Consider the following 20,730-nt stretch of genomic DNA (forward strand, 5'->3'; position numbering starts at 1 on the left):
GTTAAAGGAGAAAGCCATCATCTTTTCATGTTGTACATTCACTTTTGGCTGACCTTTACACTTTTAATTCAAGTGGGTATCAGTGGAACTAATTATTATTGCCGCTTAATTGAGTAGAAATTGTGGAGTAAAACTTGGCCAAGAGTTTAAATGGAGAGTAAATACAGATATTAATTGAAATCATAGCCAGCCCCCTTAGTTATCAAATTTGTATGGTTTGTATAAGTAGTGCACAGGCTGAATCTAAAACGACTTTTCTCTTTGAATGTCTTCTTTTATCTGCAGTCCATCTGCTTTGAGACCAGGCAGCTGTGTGGGGCACCGGGTGTGGATTCTGCTGGCAATGACCCACATGACCTTGGACTTCTCCGACTGCAGCCCTCTCAGTCAAGATTTGGGGCTCAAACTCATGCCTAAGGCGGTGCCTCGCTCAAGACCTTGTCTGCAGCCCGTTTGGAACACGCCGAACAAGATCCACTGGAGAACAGTGAGTCCTCTGGCACGGAGGCTTTTGAGCCCTATCCCTTCGCCACAAGACAATAAATTAGGGATAGGGCCAAAAGTTACGGTGCAAAAGCCTCGAAAGCCCCTGCACAAACGACCGACACCGTGTAAGGAATGCCAGGTGGTGTACTCTGAAAAGGAGATGGGTGATCACATAATAGCGGAATCTTCAGCAGCTTTTTCCAGAAGGAACAGAGGAGACGAAGCAAGGTTGCTACTTAGAGCCAGAAGACAGCTCAAATGGGAGAGCTTTGACAAGTCTCAGGCGGGCCGGACTACTACAGTGGCCGGGTTTATTGACTGGGGACCCACAGGGACAGATAGTGTAGATGAGGATGGTAAACAAGAGCCCAAAGTTAACCTTCCCACTCGGGCCTCAATTACCACAGTGGTCGCAACCACTAGCACTAGTACAAGGCTCTCCCAAAGGACATTTATTATGGTGACTACACCGGACCCCAAGAGGCTAAGCACCACCAAGGCCACAAATAGCTTTGGGGAGACTGCCAAGCCACCAAAGCCATATGGGGATACATCAGGTAAGATATCGACATTGATTTGGTTACCAGTTCATCTATCACTGTGCGGAGAACAAAGATTACAGTTTTGTTTAGTTTGCTTTCACATTTTTTCTCTCCACCAAACAAGATGAGAGGTTGTTTTCGTCCCTCCTGGTTGTTTTTGTGTTATTGAGTTACTGTGTTTGGCTTGAACAAAAATTACACAAATGATCTGCATTAACTTTGTGGATCAATAATGTGCAGCGCAAGCCCATTATATTTTGGTGCATAGCGAAATAAAATTGTAGATATAGACTCCACCCTGCCACAGATGCACATACAGTACTACGGTTTCATTCACAGTATATCTATCACATTATCAACCATGACTTCACTTTGCAAGAAAAAAATATGTTTTCTCAATGTTCATCACTAATTATATAAAATGTGATATTTATTAGCGCTTTTTAAAAGTTCACTCTATGTGCCACTCACCCCTACCTCCAAAGTTAGTAAAGTCTGTTTTTTTGTTTGTTTATAGATTATTTATAGTTTCTTTGCTTTTGGATCAAAAAAAGTATTATATTATTGATTCATCATTAATAACAGATTGACTTTTTGGTGTGTGGCAATGGAAATGAAAAGATTTGTGGTAAAATGCCTTGGCCAGGTATTTTTGTGTTGATATATAGACTAAAACCTTTTCTAACGGTGCTCTTCTACACCATCCTGATTGGCTTTTTAGTGTGTGTGTGTGTGTGTGTGTGTGTGTGTGTGTGTGTGTGTGTGTGTTCCAGTACTTAAAATCTCAAAGTGGGCCAAAAATCTTCTGTTTTGCTCAACTTGTAGACAGTTCCGCTGTGCTTGGGTCATACAAAAATTCTCCTGTAGGGAATATTAAACAGTTCCCTCAAGTCCAAAGGACGACTCAGCATGGAGTAATTATACGTCATGTTGAACAACATTTGAACATGTATGCAGCTGTATGCCGGAAGACAATTGTCTTGTCAGCATTGTTTTGATCTCTCCATTTTGTCATGATTGGGAGGTTAGCAGGGGATTTAAAAGTCTGATTTAATAATAACAAACTGAACAACTGCTAAATGAAAGATAATGAGAGAATAGAAAAGTCAGATTTTTCCAATTGGGTGCGTGTCACTACATCAATGGACAGACTCATTAGAAGACATGAATAGAATCACTTTGCATGTCAAGGCCCAGGTGCCTTACTGTTGCAGAAAACCGTACTTTGACTTCCCAACGCATTAAGACATGTCTGCTCATAGTGGCCCTGAGGTAAGATATAATTACCACACAGCCATTAACCGCACAGGATTGCTGATTAAATACAATGTGGATGGAGACAAAGTTCCACAGGAGAGCTGCATGAGCGCACACACACACACACACACACACACACACGCATGCACACGCGCACACACATGACTTTTTTTCCTCAACCATTTTTTTTCTCTCCTATGGGCTACACACCACAGTCTATCGTATTAATCTAATCATGCTGTTTATGTGAATCATGCACCTCGTTCAAACCACAATGTTATCAGCATCTGCAACAAAAAAAAAGTTGCTCTAATTTTAAACACATTTAGCATCAACAGCAATCCCTGCTGAATGTAACATTGTTGACATTTAAGACATTTTCCCCCAGATTCAGATGGTTCGTTTAATTGAATACATTCAAAGTAAATGTGTACTGTATAACTTTTTTTAAATACTTATTATAACTTTACATAAGGCTTCTGTCACTGCAGATTAGGAAAAACGTACTTATCATAATTAGACAGGCTCTCAGTAACTGTGAGATTACAGTATGTGCACTCACCCTTGCACTAAATAATCTGCATGAGTCAAACTGACTCATGAATAACGTCAGGAGTCAGCACAAATGAAAGCCATTAACGTGCTTTGTTTGAGTGAATAAGCATGCATATAATATGTCCGTTATTATCTCATGTGCATTTGTATTTGTCGGCAATATATTTGGTGTGCGGGTGTTTAGTGCACAGTCCTCTAATGAATTCTGAAAAACACCCCACTGACATTGAAGTAGTTGGTGAGGAGTAGACTTCAGTTGACATTTCTGTGTATCAAGTATTAATACAATAAACTTTGAAACGCAATCTTCTGAGCATGCTTAAAACATCCATCCATCCATTTTCTGAACCGCTTAATCCCCACGGGGTTCGCGGGCGTGCTGGAGCCTATCCCAGCCGTCATCGGGCAGTAGGCGGGGGACACCCTGAACTGGTTGCCAACCAATCGCAGGGCACACAGAGACGAACAACCATTCGCACTCGCACTCACACCTAGGGACAATTTGGACTGCTCAATCGGCCTATTAAGCATGTTTTGGGGATGTGGGAGGAAACCGGAGTGCCCGGAGAAAACCCACGCGGACACGGGGAGAACATGCAAACTCCACACAGGGAGGGCCGGAGGTGGAATCGAACCCGCACCCTCCTAACTGTGAGGCGAACGTGCTACCCACTGCCCCACCGAGCCGCCTGCTTAAAACACTGTCAACATTTTTTGTCTACCAAAATGAAACGTCTTACATTACATCAAATGTTCTTGCTCTTCAGCATACGCACAGGCAATCCTAATTGAACTTGGTATGGACGTTTTGTCTTCTCCTTCCTGTTGATATAGTAATCACTACAAATCGACTTTTTTTTCCCCCTTGCATTGGATAGGCTCCTGGAGGCCCACGACCCTCATGAGGATAAGCGGTTCAGAGAATTGATAATGTAATTCACAGCCTCATGCTCTTTCTTGACACAATAGTGGGAGCATAGCTCCAATGACAACATGACATTCCCTCTGGCCCATTTTGCAGACCATTACCACTCATACTATCTTGCTCAGCCAAAACAGAACATGGAAGGTAACCCATTGCTTAACCAAAGGATTCAATAGTCTTAGTATTTTGCAAATACTAAGATCAATAATGTCAACTCAACAAACCATCAACTCACTCAACACCACACACAGCGTTTTTGTCTCCATTGTATAGGCTATAAGAGATGATTGAAAACACACTCAGGAGAAGCGCTTTCGACAATTTTGCCCTCAACAAATTCCAGTTAAATCCTAATATAAATGCAAATAAAAGCATTAAGGGTTTGTACAAACTGGGACATTTGTGATATATTGTGCTCTCCCCCAACCTAAAGTGTAGAGGTGACTGAGTAACTGGAGGGTTGAGTAAGTAAGTGAGGTCAATGGAAAGAGTCAATAAATGCATTTTGCATTCGCAGGAGCGCAATGCGAGGACATGTAAAATGAATGTTAAGTGTCTCAGGAGTTAAAGTTTAAAGAAGCACATTCACTGAGCATTGAAATGTAGCATTTAAACCTGTGGTATGACCACTAAAGAAGCCCCTTGAACAATGGCATACAGAGAAAAGAAATGGAAATACAGAAACCACTTTTACTATCAGTAAACCTGGCAGTCCAATTCATTTGCCCGCGATCACTAGTGACGATTGAAAGTGGATAAAAGTCAATCTCCTCCTCCTGGGTATTTAATCTAGACTTAAATGCTGATGTCTGCTGACAGGCGAGGCACACCCCCTTTTCCACGATTTACATCCAGCCAGGACATGAAGAGACTAGAATGTGCAGATGCTGTATGTATATGTCTGTCCTTTGCTCAGCAACTTCTTCAGAGCTTCACATATTTACCTGAAGCAAAAGAGGAGCGGATCCTGGCCATTTTTGATCCCACCATTAGAAGGAAGATAGTCATTTGAAATATTTGAGATGGATGACATGCTACTATACGTCTGATCATTTCTTTTGGCTGCATTATACTGCCTGATACAACACTGCTAGAGTTCTCAACACCCAGAGAGAATTCCACCATTGCAATACATTTTTAAATAATTGTTTGTTAAATACCCTCTTATTCCTAACACACATTTGCAGGTTGTGAAATATTCAATAAATGTAATACATGCACAAATCTCTTATAAAAGATGCCACTATCGTAGCAATATGCCCCAGCTTCCTCTTTTTGGCCTCCTTTTGAGAAGTTTCCATCCAGACTAACTAAATTATTCAGGGATGCCTTTGACAATGAGAGCGATGCATTGTAGAGCAATTGTTTCTGATCTCTCCTTCAACCTTTCCCTCATCTCTCTCTGCCCCACACTCCACTCTGCCTCTCTCAGCACTCTGTCCTTCAATAAGTGTTTTAGATTGCCTGGTGGCTCAGTGGAAATCAGTATAGATTGACACTTTGACACTAACGTTAATTGCCAATTCCTGACTATCAGCAGTCCGCCTTTGACGGAAGTCTTCTCCTCACCTGTCCTGTCAAGGTTTCTGGTTGTGGCAGAGGTGAGCTTGGATGAGTTACAAAGGGTTAGGGTGTATCAAATATGTCTTTATGAAGCACAGCAGGTAGTGAGGTAGCCGTATTTCTTTAAGCTCTTTCGTCGTTTAACAGATAAGGGTGTCCCCCACACGATTCAAAGGCGTTATGAGCAAAAACTGCGTGGGTGTTGTCTCCATTAGCTCCAAATGTCTCTTATGCCAATTGCCTGCAGTGCAATTATACACTGATGGGCAGGCAGACACACAAAATGAAAGCTGTTTGACACCTAGAAATTTCACACTCCCTATCTTGTATCTATACATCCCATTAATCAACTGTTATGTCATTTATTTTAGCAGATAAATAGCCTCTGCATCCTCACTCTGGGATAGTTTGAATTCATAGCTGTTTTCACAACAGATTTTCATGTACGGTAACCGATTGCTTAAATTGCCCTTCTACCTGATTTGTATTAGTTCTAGTAACTAGTCACATAATATTCCAAGCATACAAGCATAAACTGTTGTTGGTCGAGCAGATTTGTCATTGCCACGGCACTGTGGCTAAAAATGACAATACGTGACTAAAAATTAAAAAAATAAACACATGCTCACGTTAAGGGGTTAAGGACAAAACCCAGACACAAAGAGAGAGGTTTTTTTTTTTAAATATATAGAGTATATCAAAAAGGCTCTTCTCTTTTCTTCAGTTTGGCCTCCAAATATTACAAGTTAGATGTGACTCGCTGATCATCTGTTAACTTCCATTACTGTGGGCATATTTCTGCATCATCTTGAGAAGTTTACCGCAAGTCCACGAGGAGCCTCAACTGCCTGTCAGACCAACACCGGAATATTTAATTACACTGCTGTTCCCCGTCAACCCTGGCAACTATGGCAAACGCTCACTACTTTGCCGCTAATGTGGAGGGAGTTGACCATTTGGGGGGAATCTTAGGGCATTACAGAAAGCATGATTAGCTGATTTCTTTTTCCATTGAATAAGATTGTTACTAAGTCCCTCAATAAGAAAAAAAAAAATGAAAGTAGTGAAATATAAGGTTTACTGTATTGAGTCTCCGCCCAACCCTTGTTGTAATTTTCCTTCTTTTGCTTGGTTGGTAGTTTTTTATTATTTTATCAACTGTTAAGTTTCTCTTAAATAGATAGTTTCTAGTCATACAACCTGCACTAGTGTATTTTGAGATTACCTTTACATGCACAGTTATTAACAGATCTCGGAATTTTTATATAAAGATCCAGATCTTTTATTAAGTAGCAAGGGGGCATAATCCATTTCACCACTATCCTTTGTCGTGTACATCAAAGCATCAGGAAGGCTTTAGTAGAGACTGCATTGCTTGCTTCCTAGAAGTCTCTTCTATACCCTTCATCTTTATCTACTATACTCTTTATCATCTTCTCTACCTCTTTTACTTGGCAGCAATTTCACCAAACTGAGTATCTTTAAAGCAAGGTGCCTGCCAAAAGTGATTTTTCAGCCTGACTGCCAGCACAATGATTTAATACATATTCAATGCAAATGGTCCTTCTGTTTCCTCCTCCGTTTCTTTGTGTAGCTCTGTAATTGTTTTTTACTACTTTTTTTTCCCTCAGTTTCACTTAACACTTTTATTGTAACATATTTTATTTAAGCATCATTATTTTTTAACTAAGTCACTTCTAGCTGTTTTCAAAGAAGTTTTCCCATATTTAGAGCATTTTGACAGATGTTATTCTATAAATGGACACAACCATGTCGTCAGTCATGGCCAGAGAGCCTACGAAGGAAATGCAAATGACTTGTCAGAAGTTAATCTGTCTTTTCTGTGGTAAAGGGCTCCTGATTGCAACGGGAAGTTAAGGCTTTCCCCTGCCAAGTATAGATAGAATTTATCCAAGGTTGATTTGGACCAGAGAAGTTTATAATCCGAGAGGAGGCCGTCCAGCCGGGCGGCAGGCGGCTTTCCCAAAATAACTGAGCTCCACTTCCTTTTGAGCTTTCCAAAGACAAATTAGCTTGGATCAGTCCCACTAGACAGCTGGTTGATGGAGAGGTGAGATGTATAAGGCCCACTGAGGCCTTTTCATCATGACGACTCTTATCTTACTTCTCGTGAAGGATGTCACCCGCTGCAATATTCATTGTGTCCAGTCAACTTTCATGCACAGTCAACTCACACGAATGGCATGTTAATAATGTGTATAAATATGAAACAATGATCTCATGTAAAAAAACATAATGTCACGGTTTTTGTTGTGGGTTTGGGTAATCGTCGACATTAGTGTGGGGAAAAGAAAGAGGAAAAAGTATCTTGCACAGACTTTGAACTAAAGGTTTGTTATACGTAGAAAGCCCATGTCAAATTTAGCAAGCCGATAAGTAGAACTGTGTGATTAATTTCTGAAAAGAATAGCGAAGTAATTTTAATAAAAAAAATATTGTTTTTAATTTTCTGATGTTAAACAATACAACATTTTATTTATCACTATTATTATCATCATAAGCATTATTATTATTATTATTATTTACATTTCAAAATCTTTCAAAACCTGTGCTTGGTTTTAGGAGAAGTCACTATCAATAAGGCCGTATTGCCCAGCCCTACTAAGAACACTGAGCATTTTTTTAAAAATCTGATTTGGGTTGGGGGGATTTTTTTTCAACTATTAATTTTATTTGTGTCTTCTTGTTTCTTGACTGTATTTTAGGTTTGGCAGTTCACCAGATAATCACTATCACTGTGTCTCTCATTATGGTTATCGCAGCCTTGATCACAACACTCGTCCTTAAAAACTGGTAGGAAAGTCTCCTTCCTTTTTAGTTTGACAAAACAATGTCAAGAGAACTTTACAATTTTCTTCAGATATGTCTGTAGAATTCTCAAGCATAAGGTATGATTTTATTTTGGTTTCTTGTCTTTGGTACGTGTTTTTGTAGCTGTGCACAGTCAGGAAATGGCCGCCACAATAGCCATCAGCGCAAGATCCACCAGCAGGAAGAAAGCTGCCAAAACTTGACAGATTTCACCCCAGCCAGGGTTCCCAGCAAGGTGGATATTTTCACTGCCTACAATGACAGCCTGCACTGCTCTCGTGAGTGTGTTCGAACGGCGGTGCCCATCTACACTGATGAGATGATCCAGCAGACGCCCGTCTACAAGTCTGCTTACAATGGAAACAGGTACACTTGACAAGGACCTAGCACACATTTCACTTAATGTGCTTCATACAGAATGTGTGTACTATTTATTACAATAGAATGCTTGATGTTGTATAAATTGGAATTACATCAAACATTATGGTCTCAAAATCGCAGGTTTTAGCCTCTAAACCACCAGGAAAATTGCTGTATGTTTGTACACTTGTGATAATGATACTGTAAAGTGTTTCATTCTTTCTAATATTTACTATTAAAAATATACTAGACAGCTGTTTGTTTGATACATTTTGAAATGGAGCTCAAGTCTGTGACATGACTCACCATCCATTACTCTTTGTCATGAGTTAACCTTATTTTATTTGTGTCACAATGTTTTTTTTTTTCTTTTGAACCAGAAACACAGATAGCGACAACATTTTTGTGTGACCAAAACAATTTTAACCAAGAATGTATTATTTTCGTTTCCATGGCAAAAACAGTTTTTAAATCGGTCGACCGTAACGCGGGACAGATTATGTTTGACATGAAAGGTTCCTCTGGCTATATTGATTACTCTGGCTATATTGATTATTATTTAACTGTCAGACTTTACGAAGCATACCAACTGCAATTGTGTTTGCAAACTGAAGATTATACTATTGTTTTCCTGTCAACTAATGGAAACACACTCAAATGAAAACCATTGAACCAGTTACTTAAGGCTAAAATGCCCGTTTCTTGTCATAATGAATAAATCCTTTCCTCAGGCGCCACGACTGGTCTGCAATAGTTACATGGTGCACTTTTGAATCCTAATTAACTGATTTAAAGCAAAAGCAAATTTGCTGAGCCACAAATCCAGGACCCTAGAATGCTGGATGTGCAGCATGCCTTGTACGTAAAGTCGCACACGACTGTATGACTGTAATCCACCAGGGGCTATTGCTGCTGCTGTTGTTGTGTATAATGAGTCGGCCAATAGATGTGGTGAAATGGGCTATGAAGGCTCTATGGGGATTTTTCTGCCTGATAGAAATTGCAGACAAGTATATTATTTTTGAAACATCAACTTCTTCTCCCAGAAGGCTCACAATGTAATATTTGACAAGGCAATACGTCCAAGTCAGTTTTAATAAAATAGTCACCACTGCAACTTAACACTTAAATCCATGTTTACATGTTCACCACGGGGAGATCCCTAAACACAAATATTGGTAAAGCATTGATGCATTTCACTCCAATAAAGAGAGCATTTTGCTTTGTGGACGAACATGGCAGGCAGGGGTAACATATACAAATCTCCTTTTGGAGTTGTATACCTTGAACATTGTACGCGTCGCATAATGAGAAGCTTCTTCATTTTAACAGCATTCACTGTCAGAGTGGATAACAGTTTCTGTCATCTGAGCTGCTGGGCAAGCAAAGATGGTCACACTTACTTATTGTATCTAAAGCCCGCAACAGATTTATTATGCTGGCAGTGAGGGAAGAGTAATTCATCTGGTGCAAACAGTCCAAAGTGTCTTTAATATTTGAACAGACTACCTACAAAGTGTTCTGCTGGTGCACATTATTTTTGTAGGGTTGTTGTGGCCCATGACACTAATTCTATTATTATGACCACTGCCGATCAATATAGTTGCCTCTAGACAGTGAACTTCATTATAATATAAACTTTTCATTGTATCATTGGATGAGGTTCTAACATTTATACTTCACTTGCAGGCCTTCACCCTCCGAAAGACAACTGATTCCTGTCGCCTTTGTGTCAGAGAAATGGTTTGAGATCTCTTGTTGACAAGCTGAAGGCCTTGTTCACATCCCTTTGAAGTAAGAGGCTTCCCGAATTCATGCTTTGGTATGTACTGTACTGTATGTTTATGTGCCACTTCCTTTTCTCTCATCCTGTCAATAACATTGAGGTTGACATTATTAGCCATTAAGAATGTTGTCCACGACATAGACTTGATTGTTGATTAAACATGTCTTGATGCCATTAGTATAAAACAGTTGGCACCACTCGAGCAGGGGTGCTATTTGTCGTCGATAGAGAAGCATGACAACCATAGTATACGCCAAATCTTCAACCCTGAAGCAGCCAAATAAAGTCTGAGAAATTAAACAGAACTTTATTGCACAAAGGCAGCAGAGTAATATAACCACAAAGTATGCTAACTGAAAACAACAACCTAAACGCCAACTTGCAAATGAAAGAATCAATGGTGAACAAACTAAAGTAACTAGAGGGAGCCACAACTGTCAGGCATTGGGGAATGAGGACCCAAGTATAGGGAAGCAAGGAAGTGGGAATGGGGTTCAATAAAAAATGGCTTAATTTAAATGAAACAAAAGACAAACAAGGCACTGTTGTTTGTGGAGCTCAAATTAGCAGGCAAAAAAGTATCAAAATAAACACATGACTAGGGGATCATACAATAACCGAGCGTGACATGAACAGCACAACGCACATCACATAGGACCCAACAAAGAGTGACCAGAAAAGAAGGGAGCTAAATACAGACGAACGGAGGCAACTAGGAACACCTAGACGAGACACAAGTGGCTGAGGGAGCTGACTGGAAGGGGCAATGGCTAACAAAAACAGTTGGAAACAATGATCCAATGAGACAAAAGAAAGAAAAAGAACACAAGGAAAACATAACACTGACATAAGGGACCTGAAAAACAAACCAAAGTCCAAATCAAGTAAACTAAAAACATGACAACAGGAGATGTAAGACGCCAAAGTGAAAACAAGAATTGCATCATTACTACACAAGGACCAACTGCATGAAGCACGTACAATGAATGGGAGCATGACTGCACAAGTAAATCTGTAAAACAGACAAACCATACGAAATGGTTCTTTGATTATTTCTAGCACTGAAGAGACGATGTCACAAGACTTGACATTTTTATACATTATACACCATGCTAATAGTCGCCTGAATGGGCAGCATTTGAAATTCAAATAGGGAAAGTTAAACACGTGCTCTGTTCCGGCAGGTCCTCCCGGGGGAAGGTATTAGGTTTGCCTTTGACTCATATTTGAAAATGAATACATTTCCTGCAGGTCATGTAGTAAGAGTAAAGCATCTTCTAGACATACATTAGTCTCAGTTCCCGTTGCTACATTCCTAAAAGTCACTCATTCCTTATAATCTCTGCAACGTCAGAGAGATTACCTTAAATATAATGGAAAGGCAATAGCTAATGCATGATAATGTACTATATGCTTTGGGGGTGCCGGGGCAAGAGATAGAAACTAACTCCAACTAACCGATTTTATATAACAAAAACAAGAGTTTTAATAAGTTGTTGCAGTGATTGGTTTGTTTTGTTCTTTAAACCGGGTTCCTCATCAAGTTTTATTACTTTGTTCTTTGCATCTCTGCAGGATCCAAATGGACGGAGCGGCCTCTTTTGTAATGTAGTGTGATCTCTCTTTGGACACTGGTGAAGATATTTATTTTTCTAGAGATGACATCCAGAGCAGTCACAGTTCATACCCGGCCCACATTTCACCATCAAGACGTAGACTATATACCATATTTGGTACATTCACAGGATATGTGGATGAGACTGTGAACATAAATGATACATCTAATCATTGTATGACATTTGACCAAGGTACCCAAAGGGGCTTCTGTGGGTGGAAGATGAACTCAATTTCTGAACAATGTGCCAATAATGCCACTATGTGCCACAACCTGGATAGAAATAAGTTGTAATGACAACTGATGGACTAAACAAAGAGAGTATCAACATTGTTTTTTTTTGTTTGTTTGTTTTTTTTTTCTTGGTTTTTTTTTCAAGAAATGTCAAATTGCTATATGCTTTGGATATGTAGTTTTACGAAATATTTTGAAAATGGATCATGAAGATATTTATTTAAAACTAATAAACTGGAAATATGGAAGACAAATTATAATATAAAGACCCATTTTAAAAATAGAACTGCTATTTTTTATACAGAAAAGTCTGCCGCACCCCTGAAAACAACGATTCAAAGCCCCTTGGATTTTCCATTCTTATGAAACACTTCTGTTTGAGATTATCTTCCCTGATTTAAATGACAGGGACATTTAATTTTAAATGGGAAAATCTTTCTTTTTTTTTAAGTACATTTGCTTGCTGCGACATATCTCACATCTTCCCATGTATAAATAGATTCAGTAGAGACACCTATATAACAAACTGCTTACAGCTGGACAGGACATTTGTCTGCCTCAGGTCTAATTTATTATTACCCTCAAAAGCAGTTTTGAGATCAGTATTATATTTGTTCCTAATTCAGTGGCCAATCAACAAGCCTCACAAGCGAATAAGTGTTAATATGTCTGTGACTATTCCTATGAATGGGAAAACAAATACAAGATAAAACCCTTGTTGTGACATCTTACCAAGTTTATTCCATTTATGAGATAATAGTTTTATCACCTATGAAGCTGATTAGCATTTATAAAATCAGGAAAAACTAAACCAGTCTAATGAAACACAACATAACCTCGGTTCTCGAACAAATCGGAGTTCGAACCTCGCGAGATGAACAGAGAGGACCCGAGAAAACCCGACCGCGCAGCCCGGATGCCGACTGACTACGTTCGTTGTTACTGTGGGAGCAGTAAAGCCATCCTAAAACACAAAGACGCTCTGAAAGCAATACGGCAGTGAGCGCCCGGCGCGCTGCGGTTGCGTGATCGGACCCAATTAAGCTTTTGAAAATGTTTTAGAAAAGTACATCAGGACTTTTAAACTATTTTCTAAATTTCAGCGACGGTTCTGTCACAATAATGTGACCAGCTCAGTGCAGTTGTGCGGTCGGCGCCGCACTAGGGCTGCGCGTTCGACAGTGCGCTGCAGTTGCGCGATCGGACAAAATTAAACTTCCTGCGCACTGAGGTTAAATTTTGGAAAGTACATAAGGACTTTCTAACTATTTTCTAAATTTCAGCGACGGCTCTGTCACAATAATGCAATCAGCGCGGCGCAGTTGCGCGGTCGGCGGCGCGCTAGAGTTGCGCGTTCGGCGGTGCGCTGCAATTGCATGGTCGGACACAAATGCGCAAATGAAAAAAATGCTTTAAAAAGGCGGGTTGTTGTTGTTGTTGGTGTCTTGAAACAGATTAATTGTTTTTCCATTATTTGTTATGGGAAGGATAGATTCAGAATTCAAACAAAATACTTCTCGAATCGCCTTCTGGAACTGATTGTGGTCGAAAACCGAGGTTTGACTGTACAAACAAAAGAATCACTTTCACGTGTAGACTAATTAATACAAGAAAGGGGTAACTCAGGATCCAGGTCTGCATAGAACCAAAATTTAGACCTAACAAGTCAGTGACTGGGGATCATGCGAAAAATGTTTTTTTTACCCAAGTTAATTGACAGGAACGACAGGAGGGCGGCTTTCATACTTCTCCTTTTCTGGTCCTAAACAGTTGAGTGCTTTGTATATCCCCTCCCTGGCTTGGGGTCTTTTCAGATGGTTAAAAAAAAAAAATCCAAGCAAGTCAACATGAGTCACCCAAAACAAAACCAAAAAGTTACTTCATACTTTTTTTGGTATGTGAGTGTTCACTTAAATGCGCCATTGCAAATAAATTAACTTTCACACGGTGACTTTATACATGAAAAACTGAAAGCTAGTTTGCCAAAGCCCCTATCCCTCTCAGCTGCCAACAATTGCGAGTATTTTCAAAGGCAGCGAATGTTTTATTCTTGTCACGATTCGTTTAATGTCATAAATACTCACCAAACAGAAGCTAGAGCCGTTCACTCCAAAATTTCCAAGCGGCAAGCAAAAACGCTAAAACTGTTGGCAAATATTTGGTTTGGTGAACCTTTGCGACCTTGAATGAAGCCTGACAACGTTAATGCGCAATTTTCAACCTTTGCCAACAGAAATGTTCGCCCACTCAGTGGGATAAGGGTGCAAGTCTTCCTTTTCAGCTATGATTTATTTTTCATTCTCTCACTGTAATATATATAGATTTTTGTCAGCTGCAGTAGATTTGATTTTTCAACACAACACCGTGCCAAGTTTGCTTGGAAGCCATCAGTTGATTTGGTCTCCACCTGGATTTTTGACAAAATAAACCTCACCAAGGGGGGATACAAACACACATTGGATCAAAACGGACCAAAAGGTGCGAGTGTGAAAGCACCCTAGGGCTCTCATGAGATCCTCTGAGCTCCAATAAATTCCCAATGAAACATAATTTTTGAGAGAATGGATTATGTTTGTGCTTTTAGGAAACCACCGATGGGTCGACTTTTTGTATGTACTGTCGGTTTGTACAAAGCACAAATACATTTCTGCAATTATACATGTTTTGGGCTGTAGATAGCACTTGACAGATGTGGACTTAACTGCATTGGTCACCGGAAGTCACCAAGGTGATTATGGTTTTATAGTCATTTCTTTCCGATACATCGCAACAGGTTTCCCCCCCATGAGAACATCATCATAAATGCAAGATATTAAGGAGGGACCCAGATGGCGTGGGAAAAAAAACACTGTGGCGCAAAACTTTTGCCCATTTCTGACATGAAAACCGAACTCTCATGAATGACAGACCAGTTCAGCCTCACACGTGTGTCAGGCTGCTGAGTTGCATCTTTGACATAACATATATTTTTGAATGAAGAGTGTTATCTTAAGGGATAGAAGGTTATGATGAAAAAAAAACAAATGTATATTATACACGTGTAAATGTATTTTATATATATTTGCTTCTATTTGTGTACAGGTGTGTAACGTTTTGGGTTTTTTGTTTTTTTTTGCCCGTTTTCGGGACAATTTAAGCTAGGTCTGAGATAGTGTCTTTGTTTACATGTGTAATTATGGTATTTCTTTCAAAACACAAAACTAACCTTGTGCCAAGCTTCTTACCCGCACTTTCAAGCAGTACATGTATGATATCTTTAGACAACCAGTGTAATACGTCTGTAGACGCTGCAATTAGATCAGAAACTGGAACTTAATTTCCGGGAAAAACCAGTGACGATAAGAAATCTTTGGTTCATCTGTATTCATGTTCGGCTGGGAAACCAATGACTTACTGTCATTTACGTGGTAATTATTATATACCGTGTTTCATCACATGAAAAATAAATGGTACAAACCTTACAGTAGCTGCCAGGAAGCCAACCAATTGTTTTTGTACAAGATAGTGTTACATTCATTTGTCACACTTTTATGTTGGAACATATTTTGCCAAATAAGATATGACATCACAATATTTACAGCAATTATGGCAATAGTTTTGATGTGTTAATGAAACAAATTCAAGCCAACTCCAAAGGCCAAGATTTGAGATGTGCCTGATGCGATATGGAAAATTGTATCAAAGGATACATTTGTTTTATTTCAACTTGGGCCTTATCTTAAACTCCGTGCGTGTCTCTTGAGTTGCAAGTCACAATGATATGATGGTTGGTCTTGTGCGTCTTAAATAATTCATAAAATAACTGAAATATTTAAATATTGGATGGCCTGTCAAAAAACTTCTGCAGAAACAGTCTCAGTCTTTTGATGAAACTCACCACATCAGCTTTTGATCCCCTGATTCACTGCCACCAAGAACTTTTGGTTTGTCACGGAATGCATGTTTTTGCCCTCATAACGTAGTGAAAATGCAAAATCTCAAGTCAACATTTACATGACCATCACGTCTGTGAGCATGTTAAATCTTTTTTATCAATTTTTATGTTTTGTTTTTGTTTTTAAATAGCAAATCAGCTATTTGTCAAAGGGGCTATCTCCACTACATGTTGCATGACTGGTTTGTTCTTAATTTGTTTTTCTGCCTTGCATGTAGGCCTCTTGTCATTCAGTGAGCAAGTAAAATTGGAGCATGTTGTCACCATATGTGTATTAGGAATAAAAAATTTTACCCATAGGCATAACACCAAAACGGTTAAATTGTAACTGTCACACAATAACACCTTCAAATTAAAATCGTGAATGAACTGAAAAATATCTATGATGGCTACATGAAATCCCTATTGCAAAGCTTATGATTTTGCCCTCCTGCCAATGAAAACAAAACTGATGAAATGATAATTATGTTCCTTGTGGAGATACAAATTACTTGTTTACAATTCCATGCAGTGAGTGGTGGCTACTTGTACTAAGATTACTGTTGATGTTATGCTGGGAAACAATGAATCACAAACATAAAACCCAAATTGCACTAATCCCAAATCATCACACAAAAAAACACATGTTGTGATCATATGCACTCAGAGCCACATAGACTAATGTTCACCATGTTTAGGCTCCCAGAAAGACTGTGAAGATGTTTTAATTGTTTCTGACTTACTTTCACTGTATCTGGCAACTGTGAACCCTCTACAATTAGTGGTGAAAATTGATACCACTTTAATCATGCCAGAAAGTTGGAAACCTGAGCAAATCTAATCTGAAATAGTTTTCATTAAGACTAGAATTTCTGGAACTCAATCTGGCATTCCAGAATGACATTTAGTTGGGTAATAAAAAAAAATCATAACTGATATATAAGAGAAATGACTTGTGCTTTGTTGCCTTTTTCTTTATATCTTGTAGTTGTTGCCTATTAGATTGGTGTATTCTAGTAACGATCTCAAAAAAAGAAAAAACTGTGCAGACAGGCAAGTAGTGAAAAGTCTTAACGAGACACCAAAGACTAGACATGCGGACAACAAGCGGATATTTTCAGACTATTGTTTCCATTTTCTTATCTCCCCATTCAGTTGAGCTCATCTCAGCAAAATAAATTCTACAGCAAGAAATCCGGTCAAGATGGGGACACTGCATTGCCATATCGCACTCATTGTGTTAATTAATGTTGGCAATTATCTATACCCTAAACAAAACTACACTTTGGTAGGTGCTGCATTTTTCAACAGCAGAACTCAAAAGATCTAAGACATTCAATGTATATAAAATACCTATTTCTCTTGAAACAATCTTATGATGACAAATAGATGATGAACCACTCCCACAGAATGAGACCGATTTGTCAACAATATGGAGAGAAAGAGGATTTTGAGTACAAGGCAGATGGTGGGGCAAATTCAGTGTATGAATTCTCTTTAATTACCACCATTGTGTTCTCGCTTGCGGTGAGATGGAATTGATTTTACAGTCAACACCAAAGAATTACGTGGCGAAGAAATGATTCATTTGACATCTAAAATGTTTGAGTCAGGGAAATAAGGAGACATGTTTATCTTGGTTTGCTAACATGTGAACAAAGAGCATTTTGTCTCCATTTTAGTTAATTTTGCTTTGATTTTTCCTCCCAAAATTTAAGGTCAGCAGTTATCCATCCTATCAACAATTTTTCATCTCAAAACTGCCATCTAAGTCTGTTGGCTATCCTGTGTGAAAGCCATCAAGGGTTGAATTTGACTTGTGAATTTGCCAGCTTCCATTCAACTAAAGTTGAGTAACACCTCACAAACCCGCTGCTCATGGCTTTTTGTGTTGGAAGCAATTGTCACCATCACAGTCACTGGCTTAGCCGTGTATCTAATTATCTAAATGTGCAAACATGCAGCCCCTGTATAAACACAAGATCCAGCTTTGACAAATTCTGTCCCACAATTACAGGTGAACAAATGTGGGCTCTGCAGTCATGCCTCTGATGCGGCAATTTGCAGTATTAAACTGGCTCTTGAAGGAGACTGTGATGCAAACATGACTTTTCCACCCTTGCCCAAAAAAGAAAAAAACAGATGGCGCTGCCAATAGGTATCTTACTTTTTAATACAACCACATTTTTAGGCAGTGTCAGACACAATGCCCTGATTTAATTAGCAGTTCCCCCACAGACTGGACCTCACTATTGGATTAAACTAAAGAGGGGAAAAGATGAAAAACGTGACACATTAAGGTGCTATAGTATAATCTCATCACATAGTATCCCAAAGTAGCACACAAAACCAGAGCGCTGCTTAAAAACCAACCTACCCTGGGTGTGTTTTTCTGGATAGATTGTTTCATGGTATAATCCATATATGAGACAAAATACACAATAGAATTGTCAAACAGCCTGCAGCAAGTGAAGAGTTGGATTGATGCTACTTAACGCCAGGTCTGCTTTCACAGAGCCTTTCAAACGAATTCTGCCTCGAAATACACAACATGATGAAAAGGAACAAAGAATAGAAAGACACACAGAATCGGTCAATCCAGCCATCAAGATAGCAACCAACCCAATTAACAGCTCAGTTCCAAACTACAGATATCAAATCAGGAATGCATTGACAAATGTTCCGATCCACAGACAAATCCTGAAATCAGATTGGAAGAGGGCTGCAGAATAATGATTTAATATATTAAATATTTAACTATATATAATTAAATATATTTTGAAGACTGAAGTCGAATAGGCACATTTTCTTTGGTTGAGAGGGACACACTGTTCTAAAGTACAATCACAATGCATAGCTATCATGAGAAACTTGACTCAAGTTGTGTTGTTGCCATAAAAATGAGGTTTGTACTTTGTATCGAAACGTTTTTATATTTGTGTTTAATATATACATGAGTACCTCTGTGAACTTTTGTACAAGACCTATGACTTTATGACTTGTATTTACAAACACGTACAAACAAGACAACTCACAAAGAAGTCTTTCTCCGCGACGGCTAATTGTTGTATAACTTTAATTTGTTTGTTTTGTCTTGAGAAACTGCACCTCTTCTTTTTGTAGGTATCGGTACACATTACAATTTCCAAGTGACTTTGATTTGGTTACTCTTGTACTACTAAGCTCTGTATTTGCAAGCACTGTAAATGCGATTCTCATTGGATTCTTCCTCTGTACATTTAGTACTCTGATGTTGCTCCTAATAAAATGTAAAACAACATGAGCTTGTTCAATGATAAATTTGTTGATATGAATCCCAGTGAGAAGTGTTCAGGACAAACTGCACAAAATAAAATACTTAAATATCCATTTAAGTTTTATTCTTTATGCATTTGTCTTTCCTCTTTTGCAGCTATATAAGCAAATTCCTTTGTTCAGATGATAAAAAAAATGAAGTTGTTACCTGCTGACAGTTTCGACTGATTCTCCAGTATTTCCTCAGAGCCGTCATCCGACGTGTCATTTATCCATTGGCCGGCTTGGCAGACCTGTCATAGTCCGTCGAGCCGCCCCCCCCTGCCTTTGGTGGTCTTTGGAAAAGGGAATCCCAGGTGTGATAGGGTATATGGCCTCTTGTCTCTGCTGATGGTCCCGCTTGCTTGCTTCCTTATCTCTATGGCATCCTTGATCCACCGCTTTAGTTAGATTCTGTTGTGAATTTTTTTCCCCGTCCCAGTTCATGATGTGGTTGTTTCTTCTGCAGTGGTCTGTGATACTTCTTTTACAGCTGCATCATATGGTAAGGCATGCCTTGCTGATCCACTGTATCAGAATTGTGCTGTCAACAAATTAAACCAGCATTAGATTTTTAAATTAAGGTAACACACACATTCATGCTGTGCAGAAAAAGCTATGTTTTGGATGCCACAATGCATGCTGGGATGCATCAATGCGAGGAGGGGAGGACAGTCTGTTTAAAAGAGCATGAGGAGTGGTGCATCATGGGTTTGGCTCCTTGACAAAGCAGAGTGAATTGCCCAACACTTTATCAAGGTGAATCTGCCATTTCATTTGGGGGTATTGAATGACATGCAGGATGGTCATCGTATACAATCAAAATCGATGACTGAGGTTATTTAAAAGAAAAAAAAACACAAAAACGACTTGAACCCAGATGAACAATACAGGTTAAATTATTTTGTGTTGCAGTGTTTGCAATTGTTGTCTCAGCAACTGCACAAAGCTAATTGCACCATCACCAAAAATTAAAACTACAATTAGACTTCAAGGACTGAGCTATCATCTCAACTGTGACACATTTCAGTGGGGATTCCATTGCTTTGCATTAGGCTTTATTTTTCTCTTCATTTTTCAACATGCTCTCCTGACTCTGTCATTAGCTCTGCACCTCTCCATTCAATTCACCTAATCAGCTCCTTGCCTGCCCTTGTCCTCAACCAACTGTGTCTCACACGGCTGATTAACCTGAGCCTGTTGAATTCATTGGTTTGTGTTCCTGTCTTGCGTAAGTCATGGTGCTGTGTCAGATGTTTTTTTTTGTTTTTGTTTTTTTGGGTGTTGCAGCGATTTTGTTAGTTTTTCTGTGTGTTGCATTGTTTGTATGTTGTTGTACATGTCATAAATTGCAAATGCTGAAAAGAC

General features: G+C 39.1%; 1 protein-coding gene across 1 annotated transcript; it reads left to right on the top strand.

Annotated features, from left to right (window-relative positions):
- The first annotated feature begins 265 nt into the window (after positions 1-265).
- ajap1 (adherens junctions associated protein 1) lies at positions 266-11,946 on the top strand. Its single transcript, XM_085919812.1, has 5 exons — positions 266-1,043; positions 8,055-8,142; positions 8,284-8,526; positions 10,210-10,342; positions 11,882-11,946. Exons 1-4 carry the CDS (start codon positions 266-268, stop codon positions 10,280-10,282), a joined length of 1,182 nt encoding a protein of 393 aa, XP_085775938.1. The 3' UTR covers positions 10,283-10,342; positions 11,882-11,946.
- The last annotated feature ends 8,784 nt before the right edge of the window (positions 11,947-20,730 follow it).

Source organism: Syngnathus leptorhynchus, chromosome 1 (assembly GCF_054491065.1).
Source record: "Syngnathus leptorhynchus isolate UIUO chromosome 1, UIUO_Slep, whole genome shotgun sequence".
NCBI lineage: Eukaryota > Metazoa > Chordata > Actinopteri > Syngnathiformes > Syngnathidae > Syngnathus > Syngnathus leptorhynchus.